Genomic DNA, 16,584 nt, shown 5'->3' on the forward strand with positions numbered 1-16,584 from the left:
ATTTTTATATAAAAAAATATATATAATAATTGTAATTAATAAAATAAATAAAGTGTAATTTAGTCCTAGTTGGGCAATGGACTTACCAACGGAATCCTCGTATTATATATATATATATATATATATATATAATACGTAGTCGTATTATATATATACAGTGGGGAGAACAAGTATTTGATACACTGCCGATTTTGCAGGTTTTCCTACTTACAAAGCATGTAGAAGTCTGTAATTTTTATCATAGGTACACTTCAACTGTGAGAGACGGAATCTAAAACAAAAATCCAGAAAATCACATTGTATGATTTTTAAGTAATTAATTAGCATTTTATTGCATGACATAAGTATTTGATCACCTACCAACCAGTAAGAATTCCGGCTCTCACAGACCTGTTTTTCTTTAAGAAGCCCTCCTCCTACTATACAGAAATAGTAGTTTTGGTCCGGTATTTATTTCCTGGATTGAGCTATTGTACAAATCCCCCCAAAGCATCTATACGAACAAATGGACTGATCTTTGAATAATTTAAGTTATCAAGAGGGACAAGCCAGGGATCCCCTTTGTCTAGTTATTTATTTTATTCAGCCACATCATCAATAATTAGAACTCATGGCTCAAACTGGGGCATATAGATTGGTGGAGATCAACATGTGATATCACTGTACATTTATTTAACGAGGCAAGTCAGTTAAGAATAAATTCTTATTTACAATGACGGCCTAAAAAAACAGATGTTTGGCTGGCTGCACAATTCCATTGACATTCCATGTCACACATGTTAATGTATTCATTCCTTAATTATTATCCACAACATGTGATGTTGAGATGAGTCTTTACATATTTTCTGTCTCATTGACTATACATTATGTAAGGTGTTGATACACTACATAAACAGCTACAATGAAAATAGTGTTGATCAATCCTCAAGCTTCTTAGTGGGCATGAATTCACAATACATACAAATCTAAACAAAACAATCAATCCCTTGTGTTCTTCGTTACCCTCTTCCCCTTTGGTGCTTCCTACATAAATCTGTCCTGTACTGTTGCACAGGTGAGATAGCAACTTTTTTGGTGCCTCCGTAGTGGCCATTCTCTTTTAATGCAGGTTATTGATCAATGACTATGTCTCTATGCAATACAAAGAAATATATATAGTCTTAAGCAGACTTACTTGCTCTCTAGTCAGCCACAAATGTCCTATTTTAAGTAAGGTGAGTTATGAAGTAGAGAGAAGAAAAAAAATACAGTTGAAGTCGGAAGTTTACATACACCTCAGCCAAATCTATTTCAACTCAGTTTTTCACAATTCTTGGCATTTCATCCTAGTAAAAATTCCCTGTTTTAGGTCAGTTAGGATCACCACTTTTTTTTAAGTATGTGAAATGTCAGAATAATAGTAGAGAGAATGATTTATTTCAGCTTTTATTTCTTTCATCACAATCCCAGTGGGTCAGAAGTTTACATACACTCAATTAGTATTTGGTAGCATTGCCTTTAAATTGCTTAACTTGGGTCAAACGTTTCGGGTAGCCTTCCACAAGCTTCCCACAATAAGTTGGGTGAATTTTGGCCCATTCCTCCTGACAGAGCTGGAGTAACTGAGTCAGGTTTGTAGGCCTCCTTGCTCGCACACGCTTTTTCAGTTCTGCCCACAAATGTTCTATAGGATTGAGATCAGGGTTTTGTGATGGCCACTCCAATACCTTGACTTTGTTGTCCTTAAGCCATTTTGCAAGTATGCTTGGGGTCATTGTCCATTTGGAAGACCCATTTGCGACCAAGCTTTAACTTCCTGACTGATGTCTTGAGATGTTGCTTCAATATATCCACATAAATTTCCTCCCTCATGATGCCATCTATTTTATGAAGTGCACCAGTCCCTCCTGCAGCAAAGCACCCCACAACATGATACTGCCACCCCCATGCTTCGCGGTTGGGATGGTGTTCTTCGGCTTGCGAGCATCCCCCTTTTCCCTCCAAACCTAATGATGGTCATTATGGCCAAACAGTTATATTTTTGTTTCATCAGACCAGAGGACATTTCTCCAAAAAGTACAATATTTGTCCCTATGTGCATTTGCAAACCGTAGTCTGGCTTTTTTATAGCGGTTTTGGAGCAGTGGCTTCTTCCTTGGTGAGCGGCCTTTCAGGTTATGTCGAAATAGGACTCGTTTTACTGTGGATATAGATACTTTTGTACCCGTTTCCTCCAGCATCTTCACAAGGTCCTTTGCTGTTGTTCTGGGAATGATTTGCCCTTTTCGCAATCTCTAGGAGACAGAACGCGTCTCCTTCCTGATCGGTATGACGGCTGCGTGGTCCCATGGTATTTATACTTGCGTACTATTGTTTGTACAGATGAACGTGGTACCTTCAGGCGTTTGGAAATTGCTCCCAATGATGAACCAGACTTGTGGAGGTCTACACATTTTTTTCTGAGGTCTTGGCTGATTTCTTTTGATTTTCCCATGATGTCAAACGAAGAGGCACTGTGTTTGAAGGTAGGCCTTGAAATACATCCACAGATACACCTCCAATTGACTCAAATTATGTCAATTAGCCTATCAGAAGCTTCTAAAGCCATGACATAATTTTCTGGAATTTTCCAAGCTGTTTAAAGGCACAGTCAACTTAGTGTATGTAAACTTCTGACCCACTGGAATTGCGATACAGTGAATTATAAGTGAAATAATCTGTCTGTAAATATTTGTTGGAAAAAGTTACTTGTGTCGTGCACAAATTAGATGTCCTAACCGAGTTTCCAAAACTATAGTTTGTTAACAAGAAATTTGTGGAGTGATTGAAAAACAAGTTATAATGACTCCAACCTAAGTGCATGTAAACTTCCGACTTCAATTGTACATACAGGCTTGAAATCATTGGCCACTTTAATAAATGGATAACTAGTCGTTTTAATAATTCCACTTTAATAATGTTTACATATCTTGCATTACTCATCTCATATGTATATACTGTATTTTATACCATCTACTGCATCTTGCCTATGCCGCTCGGTCATCATTTTATATGAATATATTCTTATTCCATCCCCTTACTTAGATTTGTGTGTATTAGGTAGTTGTTGTGGAATTGTTAGATTACATGTTAGATATTAATTGATAGATATTGCTGTACTGTCGGAACTAGAAGCACAAGCATTTCGCTACACTCGCAATAACATCTGTTGACCATGTGTATGTGACCAATCAAATTTTATTTTACAATGACATTCTCGACGATTCTGTGCTTCCAACTTTTTTAGCATGTCAATGCCCCCGTGGACAAAGCGAGTTCCACACAGAAATGGTTTGACGAGATCGGTGTGGAAGAACTTGACTGGCCTGCACAGAGCCCTGACCTCAACCCCATCAAACACCTTTGGGATGAATTGTACGCCGACTGCGAGCCAGACCTAATCGTCCAACATCAGTGACCGGCCTCACTAATGCTCTTGTGGCTGAATGGAAGCAAGTCCCAGCAGCAATGTTCCAACATCTAGTGGAAAGCCTTCCCAGAAGAGTGGAGGCTGTTATAGCAGCAAAGGGGGGACCAACTCCATATTAACCACCATGATTTTGGAATTACATGTTTGACGAGCAGGTATCCACATACATTTGGCCATGTAGTGTATGTTGATCACTTTAAAGAATGTTTGGTATAGTGGCCATTTTGTTTGTTTGTTTTTGTTTGTTTTTGTGTTGTGTTTGTAAGGTCTTATAAAAATTATAATAATAAAACAAAGTCACAACAAAAAAAATCTCCATGGAGCATGCTTTTCATTCCAGCAGTAGGCTTAACCTGGTCTGTGAAATCAGCTCATAAAGTTTGAATAGGGTAAAGTTGTGCTTCTGGCCTTTTAAGCTGTGGAGTCAGAGAGTCGCTTGCTCACCACTCGTCAGTGAAGTCCAGTTTGATGGTGCTGGTGGTGGTTCCCTCTGTGCTGTAGTGTAAACTCAGGACTGGTTCTGCTGTGCTGGCTCGGCTACCTCCTGGTCCAGTACTGCTACTGGGTGCCCCGGACGAGGTTCCAGCTACACTGGCAGATACAGACTGGGTTTTCACCTTGATTGAACTCCCTCCAGCACTTCGCTCCAGACTCACAGCTTCTGATGCTCCTGAGAGACAAAGACAGAGAAAGCGAGCGAGCGAGAGCAAGAAAGGGAAGTAGAAAAAGATAGATTATTTAATAAAGTGGAATATATTAGCTTTATATATGACAATAGTTTTGTCTTTGAGTGGCTCCAAAGTAAAAATCACTACTAGCCTCCATACATTTTCAACCCAGTTATTCATCGTAAGACATTGGGTACATTTGAGACTTTGTGATAAAACAATAATCATTGGTTGCTTTTGAACTAGTGTGTAGACTAAAAATATTTTAGCAAATAGATAAAACCACTTTGTATTCCATTTCAGTGTTAGCACTTTGCAGAATGTAGACTGTAGTTGTGTTGGTTAAAAACATGTCAACTAGATTATATTTGATGTTTTTTACTATATAGGACAATATAATATGATGACAACATGCAGCATTGTTATTTGAGGTAGGTCAATGGCAATGCAAAAAACCCACAGCAAATTTGCTGGTGTTAAAATCTTGGTGTTGAGGTAAAAAAAAAGTGTTGCGAGTGTTATATCGGAGTGTTGTTCAAGTGGGGTTAACCTGTGTGATTGAAATTGACGCCACATGCGGTGAATAAATTAAGTGTTATTTGAATCACAGTGGAATCGTTACTCTACTGCGTTAACTCTGAGTGAAAAAGACGTGGGAGGGCACTCAGGATCATATCTCCCAGGATGCTTTGTTGCAGATTGCTTTTTAGAATAGTTTGTTTAATATCTATGTTTCTGCATGCACATTGATTAATAGATATTATAATACACAAAGATAAATAACACATTTTACTTCACTAATTCAATCTGTAAGTGGTTGGACTTATTTCACCCATTATTGAGATGGTTGTTCCAGTTTATATGGTTTAGGTAGTCTAATTTATCTATCTTCCCTACCTTGACAGACATTCTAACTGCAGATTGCGGGTGATTAAAAGTTCCATTTGTTTAATATCCTAGATCTGAGTGGATTCCAATAGGAATTATATAACACTTTGCAAGCCAGCATAATGTGACTTTCCAATGTTGCCTGCAAACCAAAAGTTTCAGACCACTGTGTTAGGGTAAAACTAGGCTGTCAAAGTATTTCCTTATGATAAAAGTAATGTATTGTCATAAAGAATTGGATTTTTATGATATAATATTCACTTAGGCATTCACTTGCTGAAGGCTACAAGACAATGCCATCGAATGCAAGAATGATGTCTCTGTCAATAGCAAACACAGACATGGGTGGTACTGGTAACTTAAATTCACTCAAAAGGCACCCTGTGAAATAAATATGCGAATAAGGCTTTACACCACAGTCTTATATCACAAAATAATTGTTACGGTAACACCACAGGTGTTAATTCCCTAACCCTGAGGAAGTGTAACAGCATCAACTCTAATAAAGTGTTAATTTAAGTCGGAATTCATAACACCCATAATGTTAGGAGACCCAACACTCTTGGGGTGTTAGTTTATCAACACTTTGATAACACTATTCAGTGGGTCATATACAGTGCATTCGGAAGATATTCAGACCCCTAGACTTTTTCCACATTTTCTTACACTACAGCCTTATTCTGAAATTGATTACATTTGTTTTCTTCCTCATCAATCTTCACACAATACCCCATAATGACAAACCAAAAACAGGTTTTTAGAAATGTTAGCACATTTATTAAAAACTTTAAAACTGAAATATCACATTTACATAAGTATTCAGACCCTTTACACAGTACTTTGTTGAAGCACCTTTGGCAGCGATCACAGCCTCAAGCCTTCTTGGGTATGACGCTACAAGCTTGGCACAACTGTATTTGGAGAGTTTCTCCCGTTCTTCTCTGCAGATCCTCTCAAGCTTTATCAGGTTGGATGGGGAGCATCGCGGCACAGCTATTTTTACGTCTTTCCAGAGATGTTCGATCGGGTTCAAGTCCAGGCTCTGGCTGGGCCACTCAAGGATATTCAGAGATTTGTCCCGAAGCCACTCCTGCGTTGTCTTGGCTGTGTGCTTAGGGTTGTTGTCCGGTTGGAAGGTGAACCTTTGCCCCAGTCTGAGGTCCTGAGCAGGTTTTCATCAAGGATCGCTCTGGCCTCCTGAGTGGCGCTGTGGTCTAAGGCACTGCATCGCAATGCTAGCTGTGCCACTAGAGATTCTGGGTTCGAGTCCAGGCCGCAACCGGGAGACCCATGTGGCAGCGCACGATTGATCCAGCGTCGTCCGGGTTAGGGGAGGGTTTGGCCGGCAGGGATATCCTTGTCCCATTGCACACTAGCGACTCCTGTGGCGGGCCTGGCTGACACGGTCGCCAGGTGTACGGTGTTTCCTGCAACACATTGGTGCGGCTGGCTTCCGGGTTAAGTGGGCATTGTGTCAAGAAGCAGTGCAGCTTGGTTGGGTTTCGGAGGACACGCGGCTCTCGACCTTCGCCTCTCCCGAGTCCGTACGGAAGTTGCACCGATGAGACAAGACTAACTACCAATTTGATGCCACGAAACTGGGGAGAAAAAGGGCAACGCACAAAAAAAATACAATAAAAAGGATTGCTCTGTACTTTGCTCCATTTATCTTTCCCTTGATCCTGACTAGTCTCCCAGTCCCTGCCGCTGAAAAACATCCCCACAGCATGATGCTGCCACCCCCATGCTTCAACGTAGGGATGGTGCCAGGTTTCCTCCAAACGCTTGGCATTCAGGCCAGAGAGTTCAATCTTGGGTTCATCTGACCAGAGAATCCTTTAGGTGCCTTTTGTCAAACTCCAAGCAGGCTGTCATGTGCATTTTACTGAGTAGTGGCTTCTGTCTGGCCACTCTACTATAAAGGCCTGATTGGTGGAGTGCTGCACAGATGGTAGTCCTTCTGGAAGTTTTTGGAAGGCACTTCTCCCCCAATTGCTCAGGTGGCCAGCTCTAGGAAGAGTCTTAGTGGTTCCAAACTTCTTCCATTTAAGAATGATGGAAGCCACTGTGATCTTAGGGACCTTCAATGCTGCTGAAATGTTTTGGTACCCTTCCCCAGGTCTGTGCCTCAACTCAATCCTCGGACAATTCCTTCAACCTCATGACTTGGTTTTTGCTCTGACATGCACTGTCAACTGTGGGACCTTATACAGACAGGTGTGTGCCTTTCCACATCATGTCCAATCAATTGAATTTACCACAGGTGAACTCCAATCAAGTTGTAGAAATATCTCAAGGATGATCAATGGAAACAGGATGCACCTGAGCTCAATTTCAAGTCTCATAGCAAAGGGTCTGAAAACTAATATAAATAAGGTATTTCTGTTTTATATTTTTTATAAATAAAAAAATTCTAAAAAGCAGTTTCGCTTTGTCATTATGGGGTATTGTGTGTAGATTGATGAATAAGGCTGTAATGTAACAAAATATGGAAAAAGGGAAACGGTCTGAATACATTCCGAATGCACTGTATATTCAAAGAGCGCCTATATGCTGCTTTGCAGGAGTGGTCCTTGAGTTGCCTTTCCTCCCACAGACACTTTTCCATAAAATCCCCGTTCGCTTTGTCATTATGGGTTATTGTGTGTAGATTGATGAGGAAAATGTTTATTTAATACATTTTAGAATAAGGCTGTAATGTAACAAATTGTGGAAAAAGTCAAGGGGTCAAGGGGTATATGAATGCATTTACAGATGCACAATCGAGAGCATCCTGTCGGGCTGTATCACAGCCTGGTACAGCAACTGCACCGCACGCAACCGCAAGGCTCTCCAGAGGGTGGTGAGGTCTGCACAACGCATCACTGGGGGAAAACTACCTGCCCTTCATGACACCTACAGCACCCGATGTCACAGGAAGGCCAAAAAGATCATCAAGGACAACAACCACCTGAGCCACTGCCTGTTCACACCACTACCATCCAGAAGGCGAGGTCAGTACAGGTGCATCAAAGCTGGGACCGAGAGACTGATAAACAGCTTCTATCTCAAGGCCATCAGACTGCTAAACAGCAATCACTAACTCAGAGAGGCTGCTGCCTACATGGAGACCCAATCACTGGCCACTTTAATAAATGGATCACTAGTCACTTTAAACAATTCCACTTTAAATAATGCCACTTTAATAATGTTTACATATATTACATTACTCATATCATATGTATATACTGTATTTTATACCATGTATTGCACATTGACGATGCCGCTCGGTCATCGCTCATCCATATACTTATATGTACATATTCTCATTCACCCCTTTAGATTTGTGTGTATTAGGTAGCTGTTGGAGAATTGTTAGATATTACTGCACTGTTGGAACTAGAAGCACAAGCATTTCGCTACACTCACATTAACATCAACTAAACATTTGTATGTGACCAATAAAATTTGATTTGATTGTATACACACTAAGAAAGTGCTGAATTTAACACTGTGTTAAAATTCTGATCTTAAATATGCTGTGCATACTCAGTCCTCTGTGCTGCATTGTACGCTCACCTCCTAGTGACTGTCTTGTTACACAATAACATTTTCATGTAGGTCTACTACACACAGTTCACACTGACAATGTGCAAGGCATTCCATACACAGAGGAAGAGTGGAATGGTTTCAATCGTCCCACACCACAGGAGCAATACATACAATGTATCATATACTTTCAAAAACATGAGGTGCACTTGATTTAACTTGCCCATCACAATGGTACCAATAGAACCAATAGGACAGCGACCACCCTGCACGCCGGTGAAGCTAAATCAAGTGGACCTCAAGCATTTGCCAGTGTTTGACCCAGATCTGAACCAAAACATCACACAGGTGAGTAGGAAACAACACAAATATACAGGGGTCAAACGCAAGCCTCTCAAACTACCACCACACTCAATAGTTCATCACAAAATGGGGCTTGGAATGTCATTGTATCCTAGGGTATATTGTGTTAATGTTCTGTGAAATAAGCCAATACAGGAACGATTGCATTGAGAGGTTAATGGTCTGAGCGTGAGATGATTTACAGCCCGGCTGTGACTGAGTGAAAAGCCAGAGGAAGAGGAGCAAGATTGTGTTATGAGTCCAAAATAAAAACAATACTTTATTTTTATTTAACCGTTATTTAACTAGGCAAGTCAGTTAAGAACAAATTCTTATTTTACAGTGACGGCCTACCCCGGCCAACCCCTAACCCAGACGACGCTGGGCCAATTGTGCGCCGCCCTATGGGACTCCCAATCACAGCCGGTTGTGATACAGCCCGGGATCGAACCAGGGTCTGTAGTGACGCCTCTAGCACTGAGATGCAGTGCCTTAGACCGGGAGCCCAATGGCTGGCGAATGACCAAACATTATCTCAAGCTATAGGTTCAACAAGAGAGCCTTGGAGAAGATATCCAACACAAGCCTCCGCCCTGGGGACTAGGTTGGCAAAATGTGACTAGAATGCATGCCTAGTGAAAATGCTCTCAGGTAAAGATGGTGGAGGGGCAAGGTGCACACCGGAAGTCTCATGCGAATATATTTTTTTAAATGCCACACAGACGAGACAGAAAGCACAGAGGAAGACAGAGATACAAAAGAAGGAGAGAAAGAGAGGAATAAACTACAGGGATACAGGGAAAGAAGGAGAGAGTTTAGGAGGGAGGGAGAGAGCGACAGCGAGAGAAAGATAGAAGGGAGGAAAAGAGAGGAGAGGAGACGCACCCTGCTGCTCATCCAGAGTCATGGATCCCAGCTGTTTGTTAACCACAGATGAGGGAGAATCTGGAACACAAATAAGACTCACTAAACAACGGGCATAGATGTCAGAGGTCACACCAGAGGTCATATGGTCACGCTCAGGTCAAAGTTCAAACGCTGCTTAAAGTGGACCAAGGCCAAGCAGGAAGAAGAGTTAACAAACACGGCTACATGAACAGACAGTGTTGTTTGTTGCAACGCTGGGAAGCGCTAGGAAGGACAAGTTGATATTGATATGGGAATAGAACAGCAGCAATTGCCCTAGACACAGCTTGTAGAGTGTAGAGGTTGGATGGGGAGCATCGAGTGCCACACGTGCAGAGCTGAAAAATATATCACACGCGCGATTCAAGTTTTGATCTCAATGGAAGATTTACACAGTAGTTTAACTTATTCACGCATCTCAAGTTACTCTCACGGTCTGATGGACCTCACAGTAATACTAACATCCACTCACTCCATGCCTGTTAAGCGGATACCAGTGGCAAACCACACTGACCAAAACCCATGTCATGCCCAAACACCCGTCACCTTACGTGAACAGTAGTCAGTCATCTCAAAAAGGGCATCATGCAGAGATTCATCATTGGTAAACCTTTTACTCCACCTCAAATTAGATTCATAGACTTCACCAAAAAAGGTGTTACCGGTACATATTGATTGATTCCCACCCCAATGTCACATGGTCTGATGCCAGTGCATTCCACTGCAATTCAAGCTACGTACGTACACATTACAGCGTTGCGTTAGGCAAATCGTAGAGGATTGAGAATGAACATTGTTATTTCACCTTAATATGAAAATACCAACTGGTGTGCACAAAGTAGCTTCATCAGTGTCTACAGTAAACCCAGACATTTCACAGCACCGACAAGGCCTTGCGCCATTACTGAAGCACAAATGTTCAGGTCCAAATATGGACATATTTAGTTTAAGTACAAAGAAAACTAAATCATTGTTGCCACTTACATTATATACTGTATGTATTCTCATATTTCAACACTATAAGAATTCTACAACCATAACACAAGCCAAGGCCCTTTGAGTGTCTGGATGGGGTTAAGTGAGTTGGAAAGTGATGTGTACCAGACGGAGTGAAGAAGCTTAGTACAACATGACATTAATAGACCATGGGGTGTATGCATCAATCGTTACATCAGCTCCTAGAAGATCTGAGACAAAGGCTGTAGACAGATCAGATCTTAATCTTAACCATCCATAGTCGTAGTCAATGTTCCCTCGCCATTTTTCGGCACTGATGTCAGGTCTGCTGAGCACAAACTTAAACGTCGTGAAAATTCTGTGCAACTTCTGGCGCGTTTACTGTGAACACTGAGGCTGTACCCGCTTTGAGTTACAGTTATAACAGTGGCCAAGTAGGCTACTGTGGCTATTTGATCATAATGTATGCCTATCTGAGTGGCCTACCATCAAACACAATGGAGAATACATTAACATTTTTACATTGAAATAGCTGTTCTATTATTCAGCCTACAGTAGCAGCCAATGTGTGGTGTTCAATATAGGCCTACATTCCATGAGACTTTTGGAAATAATATGCAGGGCTTGACATTAACCTGTTTACTCACTTGTCCTTCAGACAATGAAAATGCGTTGTTTGATGCAAGAAACCACTTTACAAAATAGAATTAGCTTAAAAAACGAGCTTATTCAAGCCTGTCTCAAAATACAACACTGCCCCCTTAAGACAGAAAAAAATGCTCTTTACCAGACTTGCTTTTCAAAAGATGTCCAGAAATGCACACATTTTGTAGGAAGCAACCACTGCACCATTGCTGACTAGAAATTAGCTATATCTGGGCTAATAACCCACTAGCAAAGAATATGAACAAATGTGCACACGTGGCTACATGCAGCTCTAGCTTTGATCTCAAAACAAGCGCATCTACTATCGACCACTCATGCTGTAAACACAGTCCGGTTCAAAGTGAATGGCACAGATCCATATATGGCAATGGTCTATTTGCATATAGGGATACTGCAGCTCTGATTGGTTATACCGCACTGGCAATATACACCTGCAATAACATCTGCTGAACACGTGTATGTGACCAATAAAATATGATTTGTTAAAGGGAAAAACTAGAAAGTTGAGTGAAGTTCAATCTCGTGCTTCTCTGCGCGAGCTGATATTTCTTCTGCATGGCAGTCCCTGGGGAGCTGCGTGCCAACCACTTCATATTGCTTTTGATGCCAAGGGGGTGAAGAAGCAGTGTTCCACAGCCAGAGGGTGCCAAATGCCACACCGTACAGGGGAGCTACAGGCGGGACTACCCAAGCAGCAAAGGGGGGGGTTGTGCATGTTTGGTGGGAAGGGGTTTGGGTGAGGTGTATATGAGAATTAGGAAAGGGAATTTGGGTAGAGGGGGTGGTGAGTTAGGGAGAAGAGAGAAAAGGGTGTATGGGTGTGGGGATTGGAGTAGGATGAAGACGACCCCTAGACAGATATAAGGTCAGATTCAGTAGGGTAAGATGATCCTGGATCTGTACGGGCAACGTTCGACCGAAAGTATGGGGATATTAAGTGGAAAGCAGGAAGGAGAGGGGTTGGGGTGGCAAGTAACCTGTAGGGGGGGGCATCTCAGCAGCAACAGCAGCAGCCCCCCTTGATTGGATCTCAGTGGCTGCGGTGGAGGAAGGGGTTTGGCTCTGTCCTGGGGGGTCGGCCAACAGGAGCAACCGCTGCAAACGCCTACACACTAGATTTACCGGCAGCCGGTTAGGGCCGTACTCTGACAGAGAGGTAGAGAGACGAGAGGGATAGAGTGAATGGAGGCAGAAGACAAGAGAAGGAGGAGAGGTAAACAAAGGGAAATAAAAGGAAAGAATATGGTTGAAAAAGGAGAGGGTAAGGCTGCTGCTTGAGTGGCACGGCTCCCACACACCAATAGACGGTACACACACACACACACACACACACTCACTCACACACGTGTTTTGGTCTGCTTGTGGGAGTCTACTATGAGTCACCGGTTAGCTCCCCTCAAATAAAATATGATGACTCGCCCCTCTTATGGGAGTAGTCAGTGTGTGTGTTCTTTCCATGCAATTCTTACCAGACAGTGCAATCTCTGTGGTGGGTGTGGGTGTCACAGCCATGTCTGCCTGACTCCTCTGTTCTGAGTCTAGGGAGGAGGTGAGGGAGGAGGGGAGCACCGAGCCCTCCATGGACGAGCAGGTTGACGCGCGAGGTGCTGCAACTGTTGACGATGACTCTGAGGTGGACTTGGGGAGGGGTACAGGTACAGAGGCGACAGCTGGGGCCTCTGTTTCCATGGAGCCCTCTAGGGATCTGGCTTGTTGTGGAGGGGGTATTGTAGGGAGCGTTGGGATGGTGGGTGTTGTAAGAGCCCCCTCTATACGGGGAAGAGTGCCTGGAGGAGACAAATGGAGCAGATGTTTTTTTTGTCCTACATTTTCTGAGGTTTTTTTCTGAAGCATGTCTTTTCAGTGTTACTTCAAGGAGAATTTCCATCTTCAGACAGTTCTATTATATTGTATTCTATTTCATTATTTTGTATTGAATTATTTCCCACAATTATTTCCCACCAAACTAAGCTCCAGAAATAGTGTCCCAAACAAACAACTAAGGTCTGATCCTAGATCTGTGGCAACGTGCCAACACTAAGTACCATTTAAGCTGGCCGCCAACCACTACCGTCCCAGTGTCTCACCTCTTGGGCGTGTCTGAGAGCGCGTGGTCCCCCGGCTGCTCTGGGCCTCGCTGGCCTCCTCGAACCAGCGGGACAACATGTCTGACATCCTCTGCATCAGCGATACGTTCTGGCTCTGTTCTCCTGGGGGGAGTGGGGGGGTCAAAGGTCAGAGATCGAGTTGGCATGGGACGTGACTGGTCGGCATTTCTCAGCACAACATTTCCTTGAAAATCCACAAAGTTATTGTTGTTGTTGCCCCCTTTACCATCGGTCCAGAGAATCCTCGTATCAGGGTATAGCTTGTACTATAACTCATAAGTCCCTCAATAGCCAACAGCGGAGTACCAATCCACTGCATCATCCAGACATTGACTAATTGGGGAAAAAAGTTTGCTTCTCCTTCATCTACAATACCCTAAGATCTATAAAAGTCTGTGATAGCGAGAGGCAGCTTTATCACAGTCCCGGCTGGGCCCGTAATAAGTTGTGAGTCAGTGAAAGCTAAAGCTAACGAGATCCCCATAGACAGAGATAGGCCCTGTTAGCCTCATTAGCAATGAGAGGTAGAGGCTCTGGGTGAGAGATTAGAGCTCAGGCTCTCAGAGGAGATGGAGGAGACGTAGAGAGTAATCAGGCTGTGTGTGTGTGTGTTTCAGGGAGAGAGAGAGAGAGTAGAATGTGTGTGTCTGTGTTCAGTCATACCAATTAAGAATAACAGAGAGACTGAGGAGGCAATAGAGAAGAGAGAGAGGGAGACTATGTGTTTGTTGTGAGAGTGATTGTGCACTCTTACCGTCCCGCTCTCTCTCGCTCTCAGGGCGAGCACGGGGTCCAGTGTCAGACCAGTCACCTCGTAGACGAAGACGCTTCACTGGGGGTTGCCGCAGCTGTGGACACACACACAAAACATTAAGCATAGTTAAAAATAGCCATGGCACAGTCCCAGTCACTCCCCCACACAGGAAAACAGGCCTAGAGCCAGGGACCTGGTCACCCAACACTGGTGCCTTAACTCCTCCCCTGGGGACAGATAGAGAGAGGGACAGCCAACTTCAGTAGAGAGAGATGAAGGGAGAGCGAGAACGTGGGAGAGACAGAGAATCACAACTGTGTGGAGAGTTAAATAAATAGAGCGAGAGGGAGGGGGTGAGAGAAGGTAAAGAGCTGAGGGGAGCTGAGGAGAGGAGAAAAAGACAGACGAGATAGTGAGAGGGCTGAAGGTGTGACAAAGAGTTGCACAAGTAGGGTTGCAGGAGTAAGATTATGGGTGGAGGAGGAAGAGAGCATTAGAGAGAGGTAAAAAGATTCATTGGCAGGCCCTACAGTCCCCGTTCTGGTCTATTTCGGTGGGGTGAGTGGTGGAACATTGCCTGCATCGGTAGCTGTATTTAGAAAGGCATGCGGGAGCAGAGCCGGGTGACAGTTGCGACAGCTGAGGAGACTGGCACCGTGATCTAGCACATCCAGAAAAACTGGTTCCCCCCAAGCTCTTACTCTTAACTTGGCCCACGTCCTTACAGAGGCTGTGTTTGTTTGTGGGAGTGTGTGTGTGTGTGCACCACTGAGTTTATGAGCAGAATCTTTTCTTGTCTTCCTTCCCCTGGAATCTAGTGTGTGCTCCTTCGCTCATCTCCTTTTAATTTTATTCTCCCTCTTAATCCTCCTGTTCCCTCTCTTTCTTCCTTCCCCTCTTCCTCGCTCTTTATGTCCTTCCTCAGGCCTGTCAGGGTTGTTTGTTCCTCTCACTGCACCAGCTGCCACCGCACAACACATTAACAGAAGATGCCCTGAGAGCACTTCAGTCACTCAACACGAAGCCAGCTATGTCTGTTTACAATCAACATCCACTTGGTTTGAGAGTGGAGGGGGAGCTGACATTCAGGGTTGGGTAGGTTACTTTCTAAATGTAATCCATTACAGTTACTAGTTACCTGTCGAAAATTCTAATTAGTAACGTAACTTTTGGATTACCCAAACTCAGTAACGTAATCTGATTATATTACATTACTTTTAGATTACTTTCCCCTTAACAGGCATTAGAAGACAAAAATGTATGCTACCAACTGAACGACATCTATTGCAGGATAAATCAATGTTAAAGTTTACATAGCTGGCCATATATGGATGTTACATTTTACTTTATGGGTTGGTTATGTAGGCTTCTTCTAACCCATCACGTTCTACTACATAGAATAATATGACTAAATTATATCTTTACATTAAAAACCAAGGTCTATCAGAATTCTAGTCATTCCAATAAATGTTATACCCCTTGATCTTCAAGAATAGGATTTGGAAATATAGAAGTATAGATTAGCTAAATTGTTTAACCTGAGCATGACCCCAAAACTAAGGACTTATTAGCCAGCCCTACTCTGTTGTTTATGATTTTGTTGTCACGGAGGACTGATTGGGATCATTGATTCGAGTTGAAAAATAAATGCTGTGCTCATGGAATGGCATGCTTTGAGCACTACTGAAAAGTGCTATTTACATGTGAAAATGAATGCATATGCTGCATTTGCTATAGGCCTATTGTTTACCTTTCTGTTGGTGATAATATGCAGCTGTTTAAAGAGCAAATCCACAGATGAACCAATAACAAAACGGTCACCTGTTTTGGTAAAAAGCTGAGGGATGGGCCTGGAGAAATGTAACCAACTCAGATAAATAGACAGAGCTATGGATGCAAGGACTGACCATCCATGATATAGAAATTATTGTTTGAACCATGTTATGAGGCTATACAGTGTTTGTTTACATTTACAATGTTTACAAACATTTGGGAAATACAAGCTTATATTTTGGGTTCTCATGGAGTGTGACAGTTGTACTAAGCTCATAAGTTATATTCTTCAAGAATCAATGGATATATATAAATCCAAAAATGGATGTAGCAACTACAGATTTCCACTTTAAGTCTATCAAAAGTGTGCAAGGTTGAGCATATGTATACAGTTTTAGATTGAGCAATAAAAACCTCACTTTTATTCCATAGGCTGGGATCCGCACTTTGCAGCTGTTGTAAGAGCGCATTTTTCACTGGCTGTCCACTGGTTTCAAAAACAATGATTGATAGGCAGCTTAAACGTCTTCAATTCAACCATTATTG

General features: G+C 42.7%; 1 protein-coding gene across 7 annotated transcripts in view; it reads right to left on the minus strand.

The window, feature by feature from the left end:
* Positions 1-16,584, minus strand: part of LOC139539177 (DDB1- and CUL4-associated factor 6-like) — a 63,665-nt gene that overhangs the window by 15,483 nt on the left and 31,598 nt on the right. For 3 of the 7 annotated variants that reach the window (XM_071342055.1, XM_071342056.1, XM_071342054.1), the window contains exons 8-13: positions 14,266-14,359; positions 13,491-13,613; positions 12,873-13,190; positions 12,381-12,548; positions 9,760-9,819; positions 3,893-4,118 (exon numbers count right to left, since the gene is read on the minus strand). In XM_071342055.1, the coding sequence (XP_071198156.1) occupies positions 3,893-4,118; positions 9,760-9,819; positions 12,381-12,548; positions 12,873-13,190; positions 13,491-13,613; positions 14,266-14,359 (989 nt within the window). The remainder of the gene's footprint in view (positions 1-3,892; positions 4,119-9,759; positions 9,820-12,380; positions 12,549-12,872; positions 13,191-13,490; positions 13,614-14,265; positions 14,360-16,584) is intronic. The other 4 variants (XM_071342058.1, XM_071342057.1, XM_071342059.1 and 1 more) reach the window with 4 other exon arrangements.

This window comes from Salvelinus alpinus, chromosome 14 (genome assembly GCF_045679555.1).
Source record: "Salvelinus alpinus chromosome 14, SLU_Salpinus.1, whole genome shotgun sequence".
Classification (NCBI taxonomy): Eukaryota; Metazoa; Chordata; class Actinopteri; order Salmoniformes; family Salmonidae; genus Salvelinus; species Salvelinus alpinus.